General features: G+C 40.0%; 1 protein-coding gene across 6 annotated transcripts in view; it reads left to right on the forward strand.

The window, feature by feature from the left end:
* Positions 1-17,664, forward strand: part of stxbp5b (syntaxin binding protein 5b (tomosyn)) — a 34,250-nt gene that overhangs the window by 661 nt on the left and 15,925 nt on the right. For all 6 annotated transcript variants that reach the window (XM_077538231.1, XM_077538233.1, XM_077538234.1 and 3 more), the window contains exons 2-17: positions 629-726; positions 5,289-5,370; positions 5,714-5,814; positions 6,486-6,620; positions 8,038-8,101; positions 8,425-8,508; positions 10,461-10,584; positions 10,674-10,752; positions 11,841-11,995; positions 12,092-12,312; positions 12,382-12,449; positions 12,527-12,567; positions 13,688-13,908; positions 14,206-14,411; positions 15,448-15,573; positions 15,724-15,866. In XM_077538231.1, coding sequence (XP_077394357.1) covers positions 629-726; positions 5,289-5,370; positions 5,714-5,814; positions 6,486-6,620; positions 8,038-8,101; positions 8,425-8,508; positions 10,461-10,584; positions 10,674-10,752; positions 11,841-11,995; positions 12,092-12,312; positions 12,382-12,449; positions 12,527-12,567; positions 13,688-13,908; positions 14,206-14,411; positions 15,448-15,573; positions 15,724-15,866 — 1,948 coding nt within the window. The remainder of the gene's footprint in view (positions 1-628; positions 727-5,288; positions 5,371-5,713; positions 5,815-6,485; positions 6,621-8,037; positions 8,102-8,424; positions 8,509-10,460; positions 10,585-10,673; positions 10,753-11,840; positions 11,996-12,091; positions 12,313-12,381; positions 12,450-12,526; positions 12,568-13,687; positions 13,909-14,205; positions 14,412-15,447; positions 15,574-15,723; positions 15,867-17,664) is intronic.

The following is a 17,664-nucleotide window of genomic DNA, read 5'->3' on the forward strand; positions in this document are numbered from 1 at the left end:
GATGGCCGGCTGCCAAACAGCGTGTTTGCGTCGCACTGACTTGTCGCCCCCGGCTCACTTTTTTTTTTTTTTTCAGCCCGGTTCAGCTTGGCGGTCTCCTCGGCTCGTTCAGCCGAGCTCTGGTGCTTCATGTTCCCATGGTTGAAAGTCGACTTGACGGTTGACCATGTGGTGGTCATGTGAGTCGTGGAGGCAGAAAGAATAATGGGCGTCTATTTACATCACCCCATGACATCACATGCTATTTATTTGTATTGTCGATTGTTATTTTATTTTGGATATAATTGATTAATTGGCTTTTCAGTAGTACAGTGACCAAGTGTTAATCTGCGGGGATAACCTCATTCACACACTTTCAAGCTTTCGGGAATGGACGGATATGTTTTGCGGGGGGACCGGGAGTTTATTCCTTTCGTCTCCTTTAGCAGGTGAAATGCATTCTCTGTAGAGTTTAAGTCAGGGTATTAATGCAACAAGCAGAGGTGGGCAGTCCATTGGGACTGTTTCTAAATGGTGATTTTTAATTTAAGACAATATCGCATGGCCCTTTACTTATGTAATATTTATCATGCAGCAGATGACTGTGCTTGCTGGCTCTGATTAGAATTGTGCTTTGTCTTTCTCCTAGACTGTGCGTCATGGTTTCCCGCATCAGCCGTCCTCCATGGCCTTCGACCCCGTGCAGAAGATCTTGGCTGTCGGGACGCTGAATGGCGCTCTGAGGCTGTATCCTTTTTATTTTTAACCTGCATAGAGATGACAAGACTCAGTCAAGGAAAGTGATTCAGCAGTTTTAACCGCTGCATATTATTGAACTAAAATAAAGTAAAACACACCCTTTGAAGAATCCTCACAAAAAAATGTGACATAGTTTGGTGTATTAATATTTTTGGAATATGTTGAAGTTCGAATGATGTCAATCGGATGAATTATGTGAAAGTAGATGCATGACAAAATAATGGGTGGAAGAAAGAGGAATAATGTAAAATATAGTAACAAGCTATTGTTGGTGACATTGTTAGCTATTGCTGATCTGTGGTGACATTGCAGCTCTGCTTACCTTTTGGCTTTGACACCATCTCAAGTGGTTCTTTGCCTCTGGATCTCTGACCAACCTAGCTACAAGGTATTATGTAATTAAGCCCCACTGTTGCATCACAGTGAGGCAGAAAGGCTCACTTACAAACACATTTTCAGAACTGAGCCAATAACTAAAGATTTCCTTATTTTAGTGTCACAGTGTGTGTGTGGAAAGGCACTGGAGGGACCCCCAACTATTTTATGCCGACGTTAAAAACTCAAAAGTTTCATAAATTGTCCCCTTTAAGGCCCTCAAGTCCCGTCTCTTGGCGCACCGGGGCTTGTTAGTGCCGTCCCTGCACTCGCATGAACAGCGTGCGCCTCCCAAACCCCCTTTACCATATGGCCAGGAACCACCCCTCAACGAGTGCCCCACTGTAAACAACCTGCTGTTTGTTTGTATGCACGTAAGCCTGTACAGCAACACTCAACCCTGCTTTGCTACTTACTTAAAAACTCGGTGGTATCCAATGGCTTGTCAATGGGGTGTATGTAGCTTGGAAATAATACATACTTGTACCCTTGTAGATCAGGGAAAGACCTCGGAACTTGTGCTAAATCCTTCTTGGAAGTAAAGTCGGTCCTATTTCAGGTCACGTTGCAAAGGCGAAGTAACCGAGTTGTTTGGTTTGGAGGTGGTCTGCTGCTGTCATTTCGACGCATCTCCACCCACGTTCCCTGATTAAGAGACTGTTGTGTTTACATGGAGATTCTAGCTTCCGTGCGAGCCGATGGGATTACTGTCGCTCAGGCAATTGGTCCATTTATCATAAGACAAGCCGCATAGATTGCCCCCCCCTCGTCGCCCCCGGAGTTCGGAAAAGGCCGTCGCCACTCGGCGGGCGTCAGCTCGATGAGGTGCTGACAAGCAATAAATGGAGACTTGCGTAAGATGTGTGCTCTGCTACATGATTAGAAAAAAATGTGCCTATTAGTGTGGAAGTGACTTATCATGCCGATAGGCGCCATCTTTAATGTTGACGTTTTAGAGCAGGTGGACCTCAATTTCCAAAGGCATGCATGGCAGGTTGATTGGGCGCTCTGAATTGTCCTTAGGTGTGCTTGTGAGTGAGAGTGGTTATTCGTCTCTGTGTGCCCTGCGATTGGCTGTTGACCAGTCCAGGGTGTCCCCCTCCTACTGCGCATAGCCAGCTGGGATAGGCTCCGGCACCCCTGCGACCCTTGTGAGGAGCAAGCGGTTCAGAAAATGGATGGATGGATGGATGGACCTCAATTTCAATATGATTTGAGTAACAGGAGAGCTTGATGCTGGTGGGATAGGGGGTGTAACGATTCACAGAAACTTAGTTTAGTATGTTTTGTTCTTCTTCGGCTCCAGCACCCCCCGCGACCCTTGTGAGGAATAAGCGGTCAAGAAAATGGATGGATGGATAATAAAAGCATTCTTGTTTTTACTTTATTTCATGAATGATTTTTTTCTTTTTCTTTTTTAGTTAGATTGTCTAAGTTAACTATAATAATCCCGGCTGTTTCAAATTGAGTTACAAAAAAAAAAAAAAAATTAAAAAGCTGAACTTTGAAAAAATTTTAACCAATTTTTACTCAGCAATACAACACATATAGAACAATATAAAATAACAGAGTGAACTAGTTTACATTCTTGAGTGTAATAAGCAGGCATGCAAGACCCAAAAATAAACTTGCTCCACATTGCTTTCGATAGTGCCACACAGCTGGCGGTGAGTAACTTATCTTGTCAAAGTTGCTAAATCTTTGGTGGATCGGAGGATAATGCCAAGTCATGGCTGACATCTGTTTAACTGCCCGGTCATTCCTTGTTGACTTCCTACTTTTACTTTGTGTTTACTTCTTCGATTTGCAGAAAAAGATTGACCTTGACCCTGCAACTCCAAAAACATGAGGGTTTTGCCTGAAGCATTTCAACATCAGCAACTTTGCATGTGACAGTCATGTCTACAAGAAGTTAAAAACGCTAACCAGGAAGTGGGGGGGGGGGGGGGGGGGAGAAAAAAAATTGTCATAAGCAACAACAACAAAGAAAATAGACGATAATAATTAACCAGCACATGATCTTCATGGGCTGCAGCCTCTTGGTCAAGTGACTCTTGCAAAAGAGAGAGTAAATCTCAATGTTTTTTTTTTTTTTTTTTTTTTTTGGCGGGACGTTGTATCGCTATGTGAAAGAGCAGCTGGACAATAGCGGCAATTTCCCCCTTTGCTGGGTTCTGTAAAAAAAAGCTAAAGGCAAACAAAAGTATGGAGGACCAAAACTGCCAAAATTAAAAACAAATAAATTACTAAATAAATAAATGACTAAACGTGAAAATAAAAATGGATATAAAAAATATTATTTGAAATATTTATATAAAAAAAATATTTAAATGGAAACAAAAAGAGCAAAAAAAAATCTATAAATAAATACATTTGTATTTCATTTTTGAATTATGTTTTTTATATCCGTTTTTATTTTTCACTTTTAGCCATTTTTTGTTTATCTATTTATTTATTTAGTCATTTATTTATTTTTATTTTTGGCAGTTTTGTGTTCTACTGCCAAGTCGAAATGTTATTCATTTTGGTCCTAAGCCTGTCATTGGTCGAGTGAGCAGCTCGGAGAACGAGGAAGTTTTGCCGGCTTGCAATCGTGTCCACAGTCATCTTGAGTTGCTCGACAAATGTGAGCAAACAGTGGACAAGATAGTCGTCCATTGCTGGAGGTACCCAAATTCCTCTTCTGTTCGGGCAGTTTTTCAGGTATTTCTGTGTGACAGGCTACTATGCAGTCTTTTAAAGAACCCCACCTCAGTTTAAACTTTTGTTTGACACTGGCCCGCCAAGTAACATGGAGATGTTTTGAAAGGCGGGATGACGGAGACGCGGATGCGTCTGGTTCCTTCAGGAGAAGCAGCTTGTTTGTAATGAAGCGTCTCCTCCTTTGCTGTGTTTGCAGAGGGTGTTTTTATTTTCTCTTCTTTGCTGCGACCTAATGAGTGAGTCCAGGTGTCCACGCCACCGCCTTCTCCTCCTCCTCCGCCTGCTTTTTTTTTTTTTTCCATTTCATCTCTGTGTCCAAAGCAGGCACACGACACGGGAACGGGTCGAGCGAGCAGATGGCCGTTGTCGGGACCGAGTTGAGCGAGAGTTATAGCGTAAATCACGGCGGTAAACAAGACAGACGGGGGCCCCCCCTGCTCGTTTTATTTATAGCGCAATCGCTCAATTTGTTTGCATAGCCGACACTTTTTGCTTAGTGATCAAAGTGAGATGATATGCTGCAGTGAAAGTCAGAAGTTTTGCTTTGATAAAAATAATAATGGTCACTTTTTGATTGACACTAAGGCTAAACTTTTTTTGAACAACTTTTATTCAATTGTGATTTTCTATCCTCAGTTTTGATTGCTTTTTAATGTGATTCTTCTTTTAAAGATCTTCTTTTACATATGTATTTTCACATACCAGCAATAAATTAATCTGTATTACAATAAACAATATTGGATTTATTGTACATAAATGTTTTGGTCTTCTAATTTAGGCTTTTGCTAAAATAAAAACAAAAGGAGCCATGAATTAACCCAACAGTTGTGTTTTTTTTTTTAATTTTTTTTTTTTTTTTTTTTATCTAACATTTTTTTCCCCAGACCTGTTTTGGGGATTCATCCTTTTAAGGGACAGCTTTAGTATTTAAATTGAGCCTTTATTACAAAATCACAGCGTAGGGGCTTTACTGTTGATTTAAGTCTTGGATATGCCAAATATTAGCAGCAAAAATTGATTTGACTGCATTTGCATGTGTTTATTATTATTATTATTATTATTATTATTATTATTATTATGGTCAACATTTTTCATGTTTTCCATCACATCCAATTATGTTTCAATTATGGATATAATGTAATCCAATCAAGTGTGTTGCTAATCTTTGAAATATTTGTGACTCTAGAAGAATAATTTTGTTTGAGTAATTTTTCCCCCCCAAAGTTTTTAATTTATTTATTTTTCCCAAGAAAAATGTTAAATTCATTCACTTAAGGGTTAAAATAAAAATAATTTATAGGTAATGTTTTCAGAGCAGTTTGCAGTTGTACATGTACTTCATACCACAAATGTGTCTAAAAATGCAGGAAATTTGTGGTAATTATAAGTTAAGAAAAAATAAAGTTTCAGTCTTAGCGCGTATCCCTGTTGTCTGTCCAAGGATTTATTTCCTTAACCGAGCCATCCTGCAGTTTCGGCCGTGCAGGTGTGGAGTGTTATTGCCAACATGAAAGTGGCGCCAGTGTCATCCAGCTCCAGTTTCTCATCAATGAGGTTTGGATTTTGTTTTATAACGCCTATGTACTGTTCTAGTCAAATTTGACTTGCTAAATGTTCTTTTACGGTGAAAATTGATAACTTTTGTCTACTTTAAAGGGTAGTACGTAATATTGTGCCACTTGAAACTGAAACCGTCCATTCCGTCATTGTGTGTGTTTTATTTTATTTTATTTTTTTTAATGCGACACTAGTAACACTGTTCAAGAGTACTGTTTGTTTTCCCACCGTGTTTGCACAGACAGGTTCCCGCAGTTACATGCACCTGCATTTTGTCTTGGAAAGTTTATGGGAGAATCTCGAAACATCATCGTGATGTAATGTGGTTTTCTTCTCTCAGGGGGCGCTAGTGAGTGCCTTAGCTGATGACAGCATCCACCTGTGGAACCTGAGGCAAAAGATCCCCGCCATTTTGCATTCACTCAAATTTAACAGGGAGAGGTACAGTAACACTTGTAGTATTGATGCCCATGTAACCTGTCCATCACTGGTCTATATATAGTCCGCTTCATTAGTGTGAACTGCAGCGAGGCCTTTGTAATTCAATCTTGGCCAGTTTGTGTCGTTTACAGTTCAACTGTTACCAACAGTAACAGTTATCTCTTGTGTCCGCCCTTTTGTAACTATAGAAAAACCTTTACTTGTTTGAATTTTATTAGCTTAACTTCTAAAATAAGCTTTTTGCCAAGAAGCTCTAGCATTAATCCATATACAAACAAACAAGGTCATAATACCTGTGATATTTTGGACCTTTTCACTACTAGAAGTAAATAACTGGAGAGCCTATTTCTCCTCCACAGTTCGTTAGTATGTCTCGTTCTGGCAGATGTTTGGTTTTCAGTTTCCTGCAGTGCTATTTGGTGTTGAAAAAGTGACTTGTACTAAGCAGCGGAAACGCAAAAGGCAGTCCCCATCTGAATTTCTCAACTTGCCATTAAACTCAACTCTATAAAGCACTTTTAAAACAACCACCGCTGTTTCCTTAAGATTGGAACCCAGTGATGAGCAGAGGTGAAAATGAAAACAGCAGAGGCCCTAGAATTGAACCCTGTGGCACACCATAAGGGATACTGTATTTACTACCAGGTCTTCACCCCAATGTCCTCCCGCAGAATCACGTACTGCCACCTGCCCTTCCAGAGCAAGTGGCTTTACATCGGAACGGAAAGAGGCAACATCCACATCGTCAACGTGGAATCCTTCACCCTCTCAGGCTACGTCATCATGTGGAACAAAGCCATCGAACTGTGAGTCTCCCACGCCGAGCATTGCTTCTCCCACCTCCCTGGCCGGTGATATTTGAGCATAAATTGCCATGACAATGCAAAATGAAGTTCTCTTTCTTTTCATTATTATAAAACCAAAATAAAGATAAGCTATTCACCCTTTGAAGACATCTCACAAGAATTAAAAGGATAGAGGACAACAATAGGCTGGTCATTTCCCTAAGTATTATCTAATTGTGTTTTTGTCTACGTGCTACGTACGTAAGCATCTGCTTGGAGAAATTCATTTGTGTACTTTACTCGTATTCAAAGGAAAAGCCAGAAATTTTTCACTTGGGGGGCCAGGGTGACACGACTCAGTGTTGGCCATAAGATGTGTGCACAGACACTTGGACCCTACATCTCAGAGATTTTGAGAGTGAAGTTATTGCTTATTGGCCCATAGTCAGGGTTTCATGAAATGAAATGCACATTGCACCCACATGACCAAATTTGCCCAATATACTCATAATCCAAGCAGGAACAAATCTAAGTCAAAAGTAACATTTTGTCACTGCCCTGTGAAAAACATGTCCATTTTTGTCTTTTTTTTTTTTTTGACATTTTTTGCCTTTATGGGATGAAACTGGATGCAGACATCATTGTCACCGACGGGTAACGCCATTTTGCATACTGCTGATCGATAGCTTATTCATTACAATTATATCTAAGAAACACAATGACACAAAAATCTTTCAATTCTTCACAATTCTAAATATTGCTTTCTTACTGAGATTTGTTCCAGCTTTTATTATGAGTATGTTGGCCAAGGTTGGTAATTCAGTAAAACTTAAGAAGAAGAAAAAAAAAAAGTCTATTGAAGATTTTCACCTATCACGGTTCCATCTGGAATTTCCGATTAAGCAAGTTGACTATTTGTATTTATTTGAAATGTATGGTATGGTGTGTCTCATTGTGATGATTACTGAGTGGAGTTGCTGTTGGACATCCTTTGCTTTGCCCCACCCCCACACACCTCCTCCTCCTCACTGCTGCTGCTGCTGTATCGACTCATCAGCAGCAATGAGATCATTAGCCAACCGAGCCAGACCACCGCACTCGCAGTCGGCGACACTTTTCTCTTAGGCCAGACGCACACTTCTTTCCGCTCTCTGTTTCCACGGTGATGCAGTCTCCGCACTCCTCTCTAATCTCTGTTGGACCCTCATGTGACCCCGTGCTCTCACTCCCTCCTTCTCTTCTTTCTCTGTGGCGCTCTTCCTTCCCAAATGAGACTAAAAATTGTTTCTTTCCCCCCGAGAGTAACAACACTAACCATGGAATGTGAATGCTGTACTCCTTTTTTAATGTTGTGTTAGCTGCATGCAAATGAGGAGAATGCAACGGCGGCTAATTGTAGACACCTGTTTTTCTTTCCTCCCTTTTAACCGCCGCACAGATCCACCAAGACACACCCAGGGCCTGTAGTGCACATCAGTGATAACCCCATGGATGAAGGAAAGGTAACTCCTGTTCACCTGACATGCTAAGGCCACAAATGATGTATAATATGGCGTCGCGTCATTCTCCATATACTTTAAATGTAAACTCCATATTTGTCCCATAGTATGAATACTTTTGGCCAAGTCTAGCTGATATTTCTGGACCTCAAACTGCTCATGAGGATGAAAACAAACAGATGACATCAAAGCAGGACGTCGCCTTTCCCCTCTTAATTAATCCCAGATTGCATCAAAGTTGTAGGATGCAAATTAGTAACCGGTTGTGCCAAATTGAATCGTCACGAGTGGTATGACGCAAGTTTTGTGTGTTCTTGTCACCAAAGCTCCTCATTGGATTTGAGTGCGGCGTGGTGGTGTTGTGGGACCTGAAGTCCAAAAAAGCTGACTACCGCTACAATTATGACGAGGTAAGTGCCCTGTTATGTTCCTCCACGCTCACTTGTTCAACTTCCGCCTTGGCAGTTTTGGATAATGGCTCAGTCAAACCAGAAATACAAGACAACGCTTGATGTGATGAAGATTGTCAGTGTCACTTTTGGAGACACTTTTTAAGTGGATTAGCCAGGCAAGAGCAGCTTTGATTAAGCCTGGCAGATGTGAGTGCCAAAAAAAGTAAAGTTAAAGACAAATGACAGCACTCATTCACATGTTTGAAATTTCTCCAAAATGTTTTTTTTTTCTTTTTGCCATTAATATCAGCTTTCTGACTGGCTAGTAGGGCTGCACAATATTGGAACAAACATGCAATATAGTTGCTGAATATAGCGATATCTATTATTGCAATATTTAACATGTACCTAAAGAAATAACATTTTTATCTAATGAAAGTGACATTTTTTCAGGCGGCAAAATAAATAAACTCAATGTATTGTTAGTTAATTACTGGTAATTGTAAACACATCTCGATAATGTTCAACTATTGGATGGCGCTGCACATTTTAGTTGAAGTCTGACTGGTCAAATTCATATAAAAGCATATAATTCCATATGAAACTTATTGCCTGTCTTTGCGATATGCATATTGCATGGGCCAATATCACGATATCGATATTTTTTCGATATATTGTGCAGCCATACTGGCTAGTTGATTTGCACCCAAAATGTGGTTGGTCGGTATCCCCCCTATACTGTTATGACACTGATTTATTTATTTTTTTTAAGTTAGAATATCACATATTTGATGTGCTTAAGTATAATAATCTGTAATTCTTATGTAGTGTTACTAGGGCTGCAACTAACAATTATGGTTTAATTTCCATCTCCCTATTAAAAAAAAAGACATTATTTCAAATTGACAGTGCAGTTCTTAGTATGGTCCATAACTTGTCAGAAAATTGGCAAAAATATTGATAATTGTTTTCCGGAAAAAAAAATCAATCGGCCTTCATGGAGAACTACAGAAATATACACTGTTCAAAGGCGTGAATTTTGAGGATTTGGACGATTTTAAATTAACACAAAACTCTGTACAATTAATCAGTGATCAAAATCTTAATCAATTAATTTGATAATCGATTAGTTGTTGATGAATCATTACACCTCTAAATGCCACTCCTACAGTCATATGCAGCAATTGTGGACCTCCAATTTCCCCAGTTGAAATAGAAATAATGAGTTCTGGGTTCAAACCGACGCAATCATAAGATCTTTTCACAATTGTAAAAGTCAGAACACACAACGTATAGTACCTTCATCAGCTTCATTTGTAGTTTGTAGAAATTAGCCTTACCACATCTAATTTTGGAATAGGGGAGATGATCTGACGCAAGTAATATTTGTTCATAATCATTCATATCCAACCACCAATAACATCCCAAATGTTATTTACGCTTTGTTAGTGTGATTGTGACAACACCAAGCAATAGCACAACTCCACTGCCTGCGCTTGTGTCGTGTGAATTTTCAATTATGTTATGTAAGTTGCATTCATATTGGCACACACACTAGCTTTTGATTACAATTGGCAAGCATATGGCGGCTATCGCGAAACAAAAGAAGCAGGAAAGGTTGCATTTTTTCCCCCTCTCAATATTGTGATTACGATTTAATATGCGTTAATTTTTTTCAAGGTCCTCTTCCCATGTATTTTTTTTTTCAACAGTGTTTTTTTTGTCTAACCAGTCACAGATGATCCCAATCAGAATCCCTTACTCACAAAAAGCACACACTTAGCTTTTAATTTCCAGCGGCTAACTTAAGATGCTAACGTCGCAGTCTACCTCTACACTGCTGCTCCTGTGGTCAAACAGCACAAATGCATCACACTGGCCACCATATGGTGTAATTTGTCAATAAAGGCTGAGCGTCGTACCGAGGAGGATCCCACTGTGTGCTCTTTACGCTTTGGTGTCTCTCCCAGGCCATCCACTCGGTCGCATGGCACCACGAGGGTAAACAGTTCGTCTGTAGCCACTCGGACGGCACTCTGACCACTTGGAACATACGAACCCCCGCCAAGCCGACACAGATCATCACGCCGCATGGTAGGAGCTGTCCCGCGCGCACGCACGTGTACACACAAACACGGATTCCCCAACCCTGAATTTATTCCTGCATCTCCATTTGACACCAGGAAAGCAGCCCAAGGATGGCAAGAAGCCCGAGCCATGCAAGCCCATCCTGAAGGTGGAGTACAAAACCACACGGGCAGGGTAAGTGCCACCAAACACGCCCATCCTGTCTTACCCACGACCTGACTTCCACATCCTGTTCCGAAAGAAGCCTTTCCTGTTATTCTGTCAGAACAGCTCGTGTGTGCCAGCACATAATGGAAGCTGCTGAGAAGCTGTTAAAAGTATCTCTCATGTACCAAAAATTGTCTTTATAGCTCGAGACAAATGATTGATTGTAAGAGCCAATTTTTGGAGTCTGCGATGGGCCATTTGGCGAGGCGCATGAGTTGGCGAGCCTGATAGGACAATCCAATAAATGCCTCCCTCAAGCAATCTTTGTAATAATGTCTTGTAAGTTTGACAAGAATAGCGTTGTTAACAAGCCTTCCTAATTTTAGTGAATTAAAAGAATTTCCAAGTATATAAAGATGGACACAAAAAAAAAAAGTCGACAGCAGGTTGCGAAATGTGTTTTTATTAATTAAAGGTACTAATTGTACATAAAAAATAATGAAAGTATCAAATTTATTATAGGCAAAATATTGATGTTTGAATGCCAAAAAATGGCTAAATAAGTAAAGTATCCCTTTTAAGATACGAGGTATCAGGCAAGACCCAAAAGTTTTTTATTGTATGGAAGCCGATTTTAGAACAATTGAAATTATGGTAGACTCCTACTCCTCTCCATCTGTCATCATTTGATATACTTTACTTGTATACATGGACTTTGGTTTAAAAAAAAAAAAAAAAAAAGATAGGAAAGGTGTGTTTTTGTTTGTATGTATTGTAATTTGTATAGTGCACATTTTTGGGAAATGTACACGTGGAGTATAGAAATGTATAGTTTGATATTCAGTTCTTCTTGGTATGATTTTTTTTTTTGTATGTGTGTATATCTTGTCTCCTGTGTGTGACACTTATTGGAAAGCCAACAATTAACAGAAATGAATAGTCACTGTATGTTGTTCATTGAAAACGTGGTAAAAAAAAATAAAATTCTTCAAACAAGCTCAGTCATTAAAGAATTGACTCAAGACAAACGCCTCCCTCAATCAATCATCTACTTCAACAAGACAAACTAAAAGAGATTTTCATCCTTTCATCCCCCTCCGCTTCCCAACATCCAGAGACCCATTTATGATTCTGTCCGGCGGTCTGTCCTACGACACGGTGGGTCGGAGAGCCTGCCTGACTGTGATGCACGGGAAGAGCACCGCCGTCCTGGAGATGGACTTCCCGATCGTGGATTTCCTCACACTGTGCGAGACGCCGTATCCAAACGGTGAGCCTCAAGTCACTCACCATGAAATAGTGTCACTCAAATGGCCTGTGGTCAGTTCTATTTCCGGTTATTTGATACTTATTTCTATTTCTTTAGATTTTCAGGAGCCGTACGCCGTGGTGGTCCTCCTGGAGCGGGATTTAGTCGTCATCGACCTCGGACAGATTGGGTACCCGATATTCGAGAACCCCTATCCTCTAAGCATCCACGAATCCCCGGTGACCTGCTGCGAGTACTTTGCCGACTGCCCGGCCGAACTCATTCCGGCACTTTACTCGGTTGGCACCCGGCAGAAGAGGCAAGGCTACAGCAAGAAGGTGGGCCCTCAGTCGTGACTTGTCCTCACATAAAAGTGCATATACTCATGATAAATTGAATGTGTCCAGGATTGGCCCATCAGTGGGGGAAACTGGGGCCAAGGCACACAAAGTTACCCCGAGATTATCATCACTGGGTGAGTGATTACTGATAAATTTTTAGATACAAGCATGAAGTTCTTCATTAATATTTGTGCTTTACCTCCAAAAATAGCCATGCCGACGGCTCCATCAAATTCTGGGACGCTTCTGCACGTAAGTAGGCAAACGCCTCCCTCAAGCAAAAATACAATTCAGACAGATAAATGCAACTCTCAAGAAAATGTAAGCATCCATTGACTCATTCCTGAAGCAATCATCAATTTAAGACTAAACGCCTCCTTTAAACCACCACCACCATCATAATAAGACAAATAAATGCCTTGCACGTCATTCCGAAACTCATCCTTCAACAAATCATTAACTCATTTACTCCCAAAAACTTATAAATACATTCTACTTTTAATATTACCATAGTTCCAAAAACGTATTTATACGTTTTTTTAAATTTTAATTTTTTTATTTTTTTATTTTTTTTTATGCTAGAGTATACAGAAGGCTTTGATGCAGCCTTTGAACTGAAGAGAACACTTGAAGCAATGGCAGTTATTTAAAACACGGGCAGTAGGTGGCAGAGGAGTATAAGAGATAAGCTAGGGCCATGTTGCAAAAAGCTCTTTTCCCCACTGTTTTAAACATAATTGTGAATAATGAAGAAACTTAGCTATATTCTAATGCTCATTGCTGCACAACTGAACCGGATATAAATATGCTTTTTTTTTTCATGATAAAAGACGAGACTAATCTTTCTTTTAGTAGCTTCCATGTTTTATAGCAATAGAACACAATAATCTATGGGCCTTGGAAAATCAGTCACAATCCAGGAAAAGAGCCGGGAACGAAGGGGGTTGCTTAGACTTAGACTTAGACTTGACTTTTTGATCCCTTTGGGATGGCTCCCTCTGGGAAATTTACATTTCCAGCAGCAATAAGAACTGGTAATAAAATAAAAAATAATTCGATCAATCAATAATTAAGGTTATTACACCAGAGATTGAATTAATAATATTAATAATAAAAATATTCTATGAAAATGGCTGGAAGAGAGTGAGTTAACTTTAAGACATACATGAACGCCTCCCTCAAGTAATCTTCAACTTAAGACCTACTCCTCTTTCACATGACTATAAACTTTCAACAAACTAATGCCTCCCTCAAGCAGTCATTAACTTTGAACAAACACCTACCTCAAGTAGTCATCTGTCTAAGACACACGCCATTACATTCTGTGATTGTTCCCATGGCAACCCATCAATTTATCTATTCCCACTTACAGTGATGCTCCAAGTGCTGTATAAGCTGAAGACGGCCAAGGTGTTCGAGAGGGCCCGCGGCAAGGAAGAGAAGGCCAACACGGACATCGTGGACGAGGATCCCTTCGCCATCCAGACGCTGTGCTGGTGCCCCGAGAGCAGGATGCTGTGCGTGGCCGGCGTGTCGGCGCACGTCATCGTCTACCGCTTCAGCAAACAGGAAGTGACCAATTCCAATGTGCAGGTGAGTGTTTGTGTGTGGAATAGGAAAAATAGTTTTCTTCACATTGTCTTATTAGTGGTTGCACAACTGTGGAACATTTCGGTAATACTGTATACTGTAATGTAACTTTTTTTTCTGTAGTTGTTAATCTATTATGGATTTATTTATTTTGTTATCTGTCGCTTTTGTTCCCTATCAATATATGATGTGTTGGAATTGGTTTGTGTTTTTGTTAGATTTGTAATCATCCTACAGAAGCAAAACAAAATAATAAATGATAATCACGTCTCTGCTTTGTATTTTCTTCTTATCTTGTAGCTCTTGGAGGTACGCATGCAGTGCGAACTGAATGACGTGGATTCGCCCGACGCCGCCGGGGAGCAGACCCCCACGCAAACTTCCCCAGTGCCCCCCAGCCCCCAGGAGGGCGAGCCCCCTGCCACAGCCGCCACTCAGCCCTCCGCCGGCGGAAACAATGGCAATTCTTCGTCGGACGGCCCTCGAGACAACTTACCCTGCCTGCAGTAAGGAGAATATACACGTGACAAAAATATAAATGCAACACTTTTGTTTTTGCGCCAATTTTTTTATGAGATGAACTCAAAGATCTAAAAACTTCATCCACATACACAGTATCACCATTTCGCACAAATATTGTTCACAAACCAGTAGGGATGTAACGATGTCCAAAGATCATGATACAATAAATCTCACGATATGAACCTCACAGTACGATAATTATCACAATGTTGTGGGGAGGTTGGCAATATTTTAAAACAATTTAAATAAAAAAATGCTAACGATGCTCTATATAATCTCATGAATCGTGTTTTTATACATAACAGCAATGCCAAAGAAATCGGCCAGTGGCCAAAACATTCCTAGTTAAAATTAAACTGCACTATTAAACTAACCACCAGAGGGTGCTAGGACTTGTCAAATGGAATACAACCTTGCCTTTTTAACAGATGTGCTTGCTTTTAATATTGTGACATGACGATGACATTGTGGCAATTTAATATTGCGATATCACAATATTGCCGATATTGTTACATCCCTACAAACCAGTCTAAATTTGTGCTAGTGAGCACTTCTCCTTTGCAGAGATAATCCATCCCACCTCACAGGTGTGACATGTCAAGACGCTGATTAGACGCCATTATTAGTGCACAGGTGTGCCTTCGGCTGCGCACAATAAAAGGCTACTCTGAAAGGTGCAGTTTTAATTCAGTTCTGACTGGTTTTCTGGGATGGATTATCTCGGCAAAGTGCTCACTATTACAGATATTACAGATTTAGACTGGTATGTGAACAATATTTGAGCGAAATGGTGATATTGTGCATGTGGAAGGTTTAAATCAGTTCATTTCATAAAAAATGGAAACAAAAACAAAAGTGTTGCGTTTATATTTTTGTTGAGTATATTTATTGGGAACATGAATGATGATTTTCAGTGCTGTTATTTGTCCAACAGCTCGCAAGATCCAAATCAGAAGTCCATTATTGACAAAAACTTGAAATGTTAAATGGTTGGGCCTGCCGTGTTGTGTTTACATTCAGGGTGCGCAGCTCCCCTCTGAAGCAGTCACCGGGCTACCAGGTGGAGCTGGTGGTGCAGCTGGTTTGGGTGAGCGGGGAGCCACCTCAACAGATCACTAGCTTGGCCATAAATTCCTCGTACGGACTGTGAGTATCTATGGTGTCTACCACATGTTTTTGTTTTTCTAGATTATATACACTCTTAACAAAAAGTTATAGATGCCAGCTGTTCACCATTTCAGCACTGTTTGCATTGTCTCTAGCTCTGATGACATCTTGAATCTGTGCTGTTTTTAGGGTGGTGTTTGGTAACAGCAATGGCCTGGCGGTGGTGGACTACCTCCAGAAAACGCTGCTGCTCAACTTGGGCACGTCAGAGCTGTGCAGCCCGTCGGAGAGGCAGCCTTGCTCCCCGCGCAAAACCCGTCAGCCCTCTGGAGGTCAGACATCTTGTCTCACACCGTTGCGCTACCTCCCAGCCGCCAATAAAAAATGTATATACATTATAAATTGTTAATTTTTTTACGTGGCAGCGGTCGTCATCATCATTCGTCCAAGATCTCCTCGTCCTGTCATGATCATGACACAAAAGAAAATTAAAGCATCTGTAAATAATATCTACATATTCTGTCTATTGAAAATCTGTGTTGAACTTAAAGTCCTGCATCGCTGCCATCTACTTAGCAACTTTCATCTGTACATTTTTTTTGCAAGCTTGAAATTCACAGACGAGGATTGTTGGACCCTCCCCGTTGAAAAGCGTAATTGACGTGTTATGACGTCAATGGCAGTGAATGAATGGATATATATAACTTAGTTAAAAAATAAAAAAAAATAAAAAAGTACTACTGCCCATTAAAAGATGTGTTGAACTTAAAAAAAATAGGGCTGCTCAATTTATGAAGACAATATTAATCACGATTATTTTGGTAATAATTTAAATTACGATTAGGACCGTCATCTATTTTATGGTACAAAACCAAAAAAATGGGTAAATGTAAGAATTTGTAAGAAATATAATTCACAAGTTCCTTTCGGATGAAACAAAATTTATTAATTTAGTTATTTTAAAATTTAAAAAGGTGCAAATACATACATTTAAGCAACTCAAAATTAGTATTAATACTGGTAATCTTTTTTTTTTTTTTTTGGACGATTATGTTGATTTTGTAATTGTGGAGTGTAATTGAATTTGTAATTGAATCCCCCCCCCCCCCCCCCAAAAAAATAAAAATAAATAAAAAATCTAGAAAAAACAATCACTATTCCGCTATAGCGACAGACAAGTAGATAAGTTCCACCTAAGTTGGTGAACTGCAATATACCGGGCTTGTTAGCGGCACCCCTGTCTTCACTTGTGTGTTTGTGTTTGGTCTCTTTCTATATGATTTGGTTAAGATGTCCCCACGGCAGCGATGTCTTTCATGTCCAGAGTTTCTCTCATGTATTGTGAGTCTGTGAAAAAGCTGCGCTCATCTCACTTCAGTAAGTCAAGACTATCAGTCGGGAATTCCTGCTCCCGCTTATGTAGATGTACAATAGATGTAGCACCCTAAAGACCACGTCTAGCTCAATTCTATAGTCACTCCTAACTAGTAAAAGTGAACAGTAAGAGTAGAGATAATATGTTAGAATTGTTCATCATTACTGGTTGTCTTGTATCAGTGAGCACAATTTAACGAGAACTTTCTCCAAGCCTAATGTTGGACTCCAATTTCTGATATGTTTTATTCCCCTCTCCACCTTTCCACAAAGATTGTTTAAAGTGAATTGAGGAGTTTCACTGAGACAAAAGTGTGCTTTGCCGCTAACAGCTTACACTTTGCCAGTTCATTTTTTCTGTTGTCATCACAGGAAAAACACGAAGAAGCCACGACAAAATTCGGGATTTAAAAAAAGCTATTTAACGAATTCCATTGCTCATCTTGCAGCCCGGCCATTTCCTTTTTATTTCCCGTTGTATTTGTCGTCACACTTTGACATCACTCTATATGTCGTCCCTTTTGTTTCCATTTAAAACGGGATTTATAATCAGTGTCGCCGGAAGTTCCAGTTTCTGCTGTATGGCTGTCATCACGTTCCTTATTTGCTGCCAACACTAGTACCCTTCTGTGGTGGTATCATTGGGTGCGGGAATATTTGTTTATAAGAAAAAAAGCATGATGGGTAACATGTTATGTTAACTTATTTCCTCCCAAAAACATATAAATAAGTTTTATTTTAAATATATGAAGTGTC

Source organism: Festucalex cinctus, chromosome 12 (genome assembly GCF_051991245.1).
Source record: "Festucalex cinctus isolate MCC-2025b chromosome 12, RoL_Fcin_1.0, whole genome shotgun sequence".
Lineage (NCBI taxonomy): Eukaryota > Metazoa > Chordata > Actinopteri > Syngnathiformes > Syngnathidae > Festucalex > Festucalex cinctus.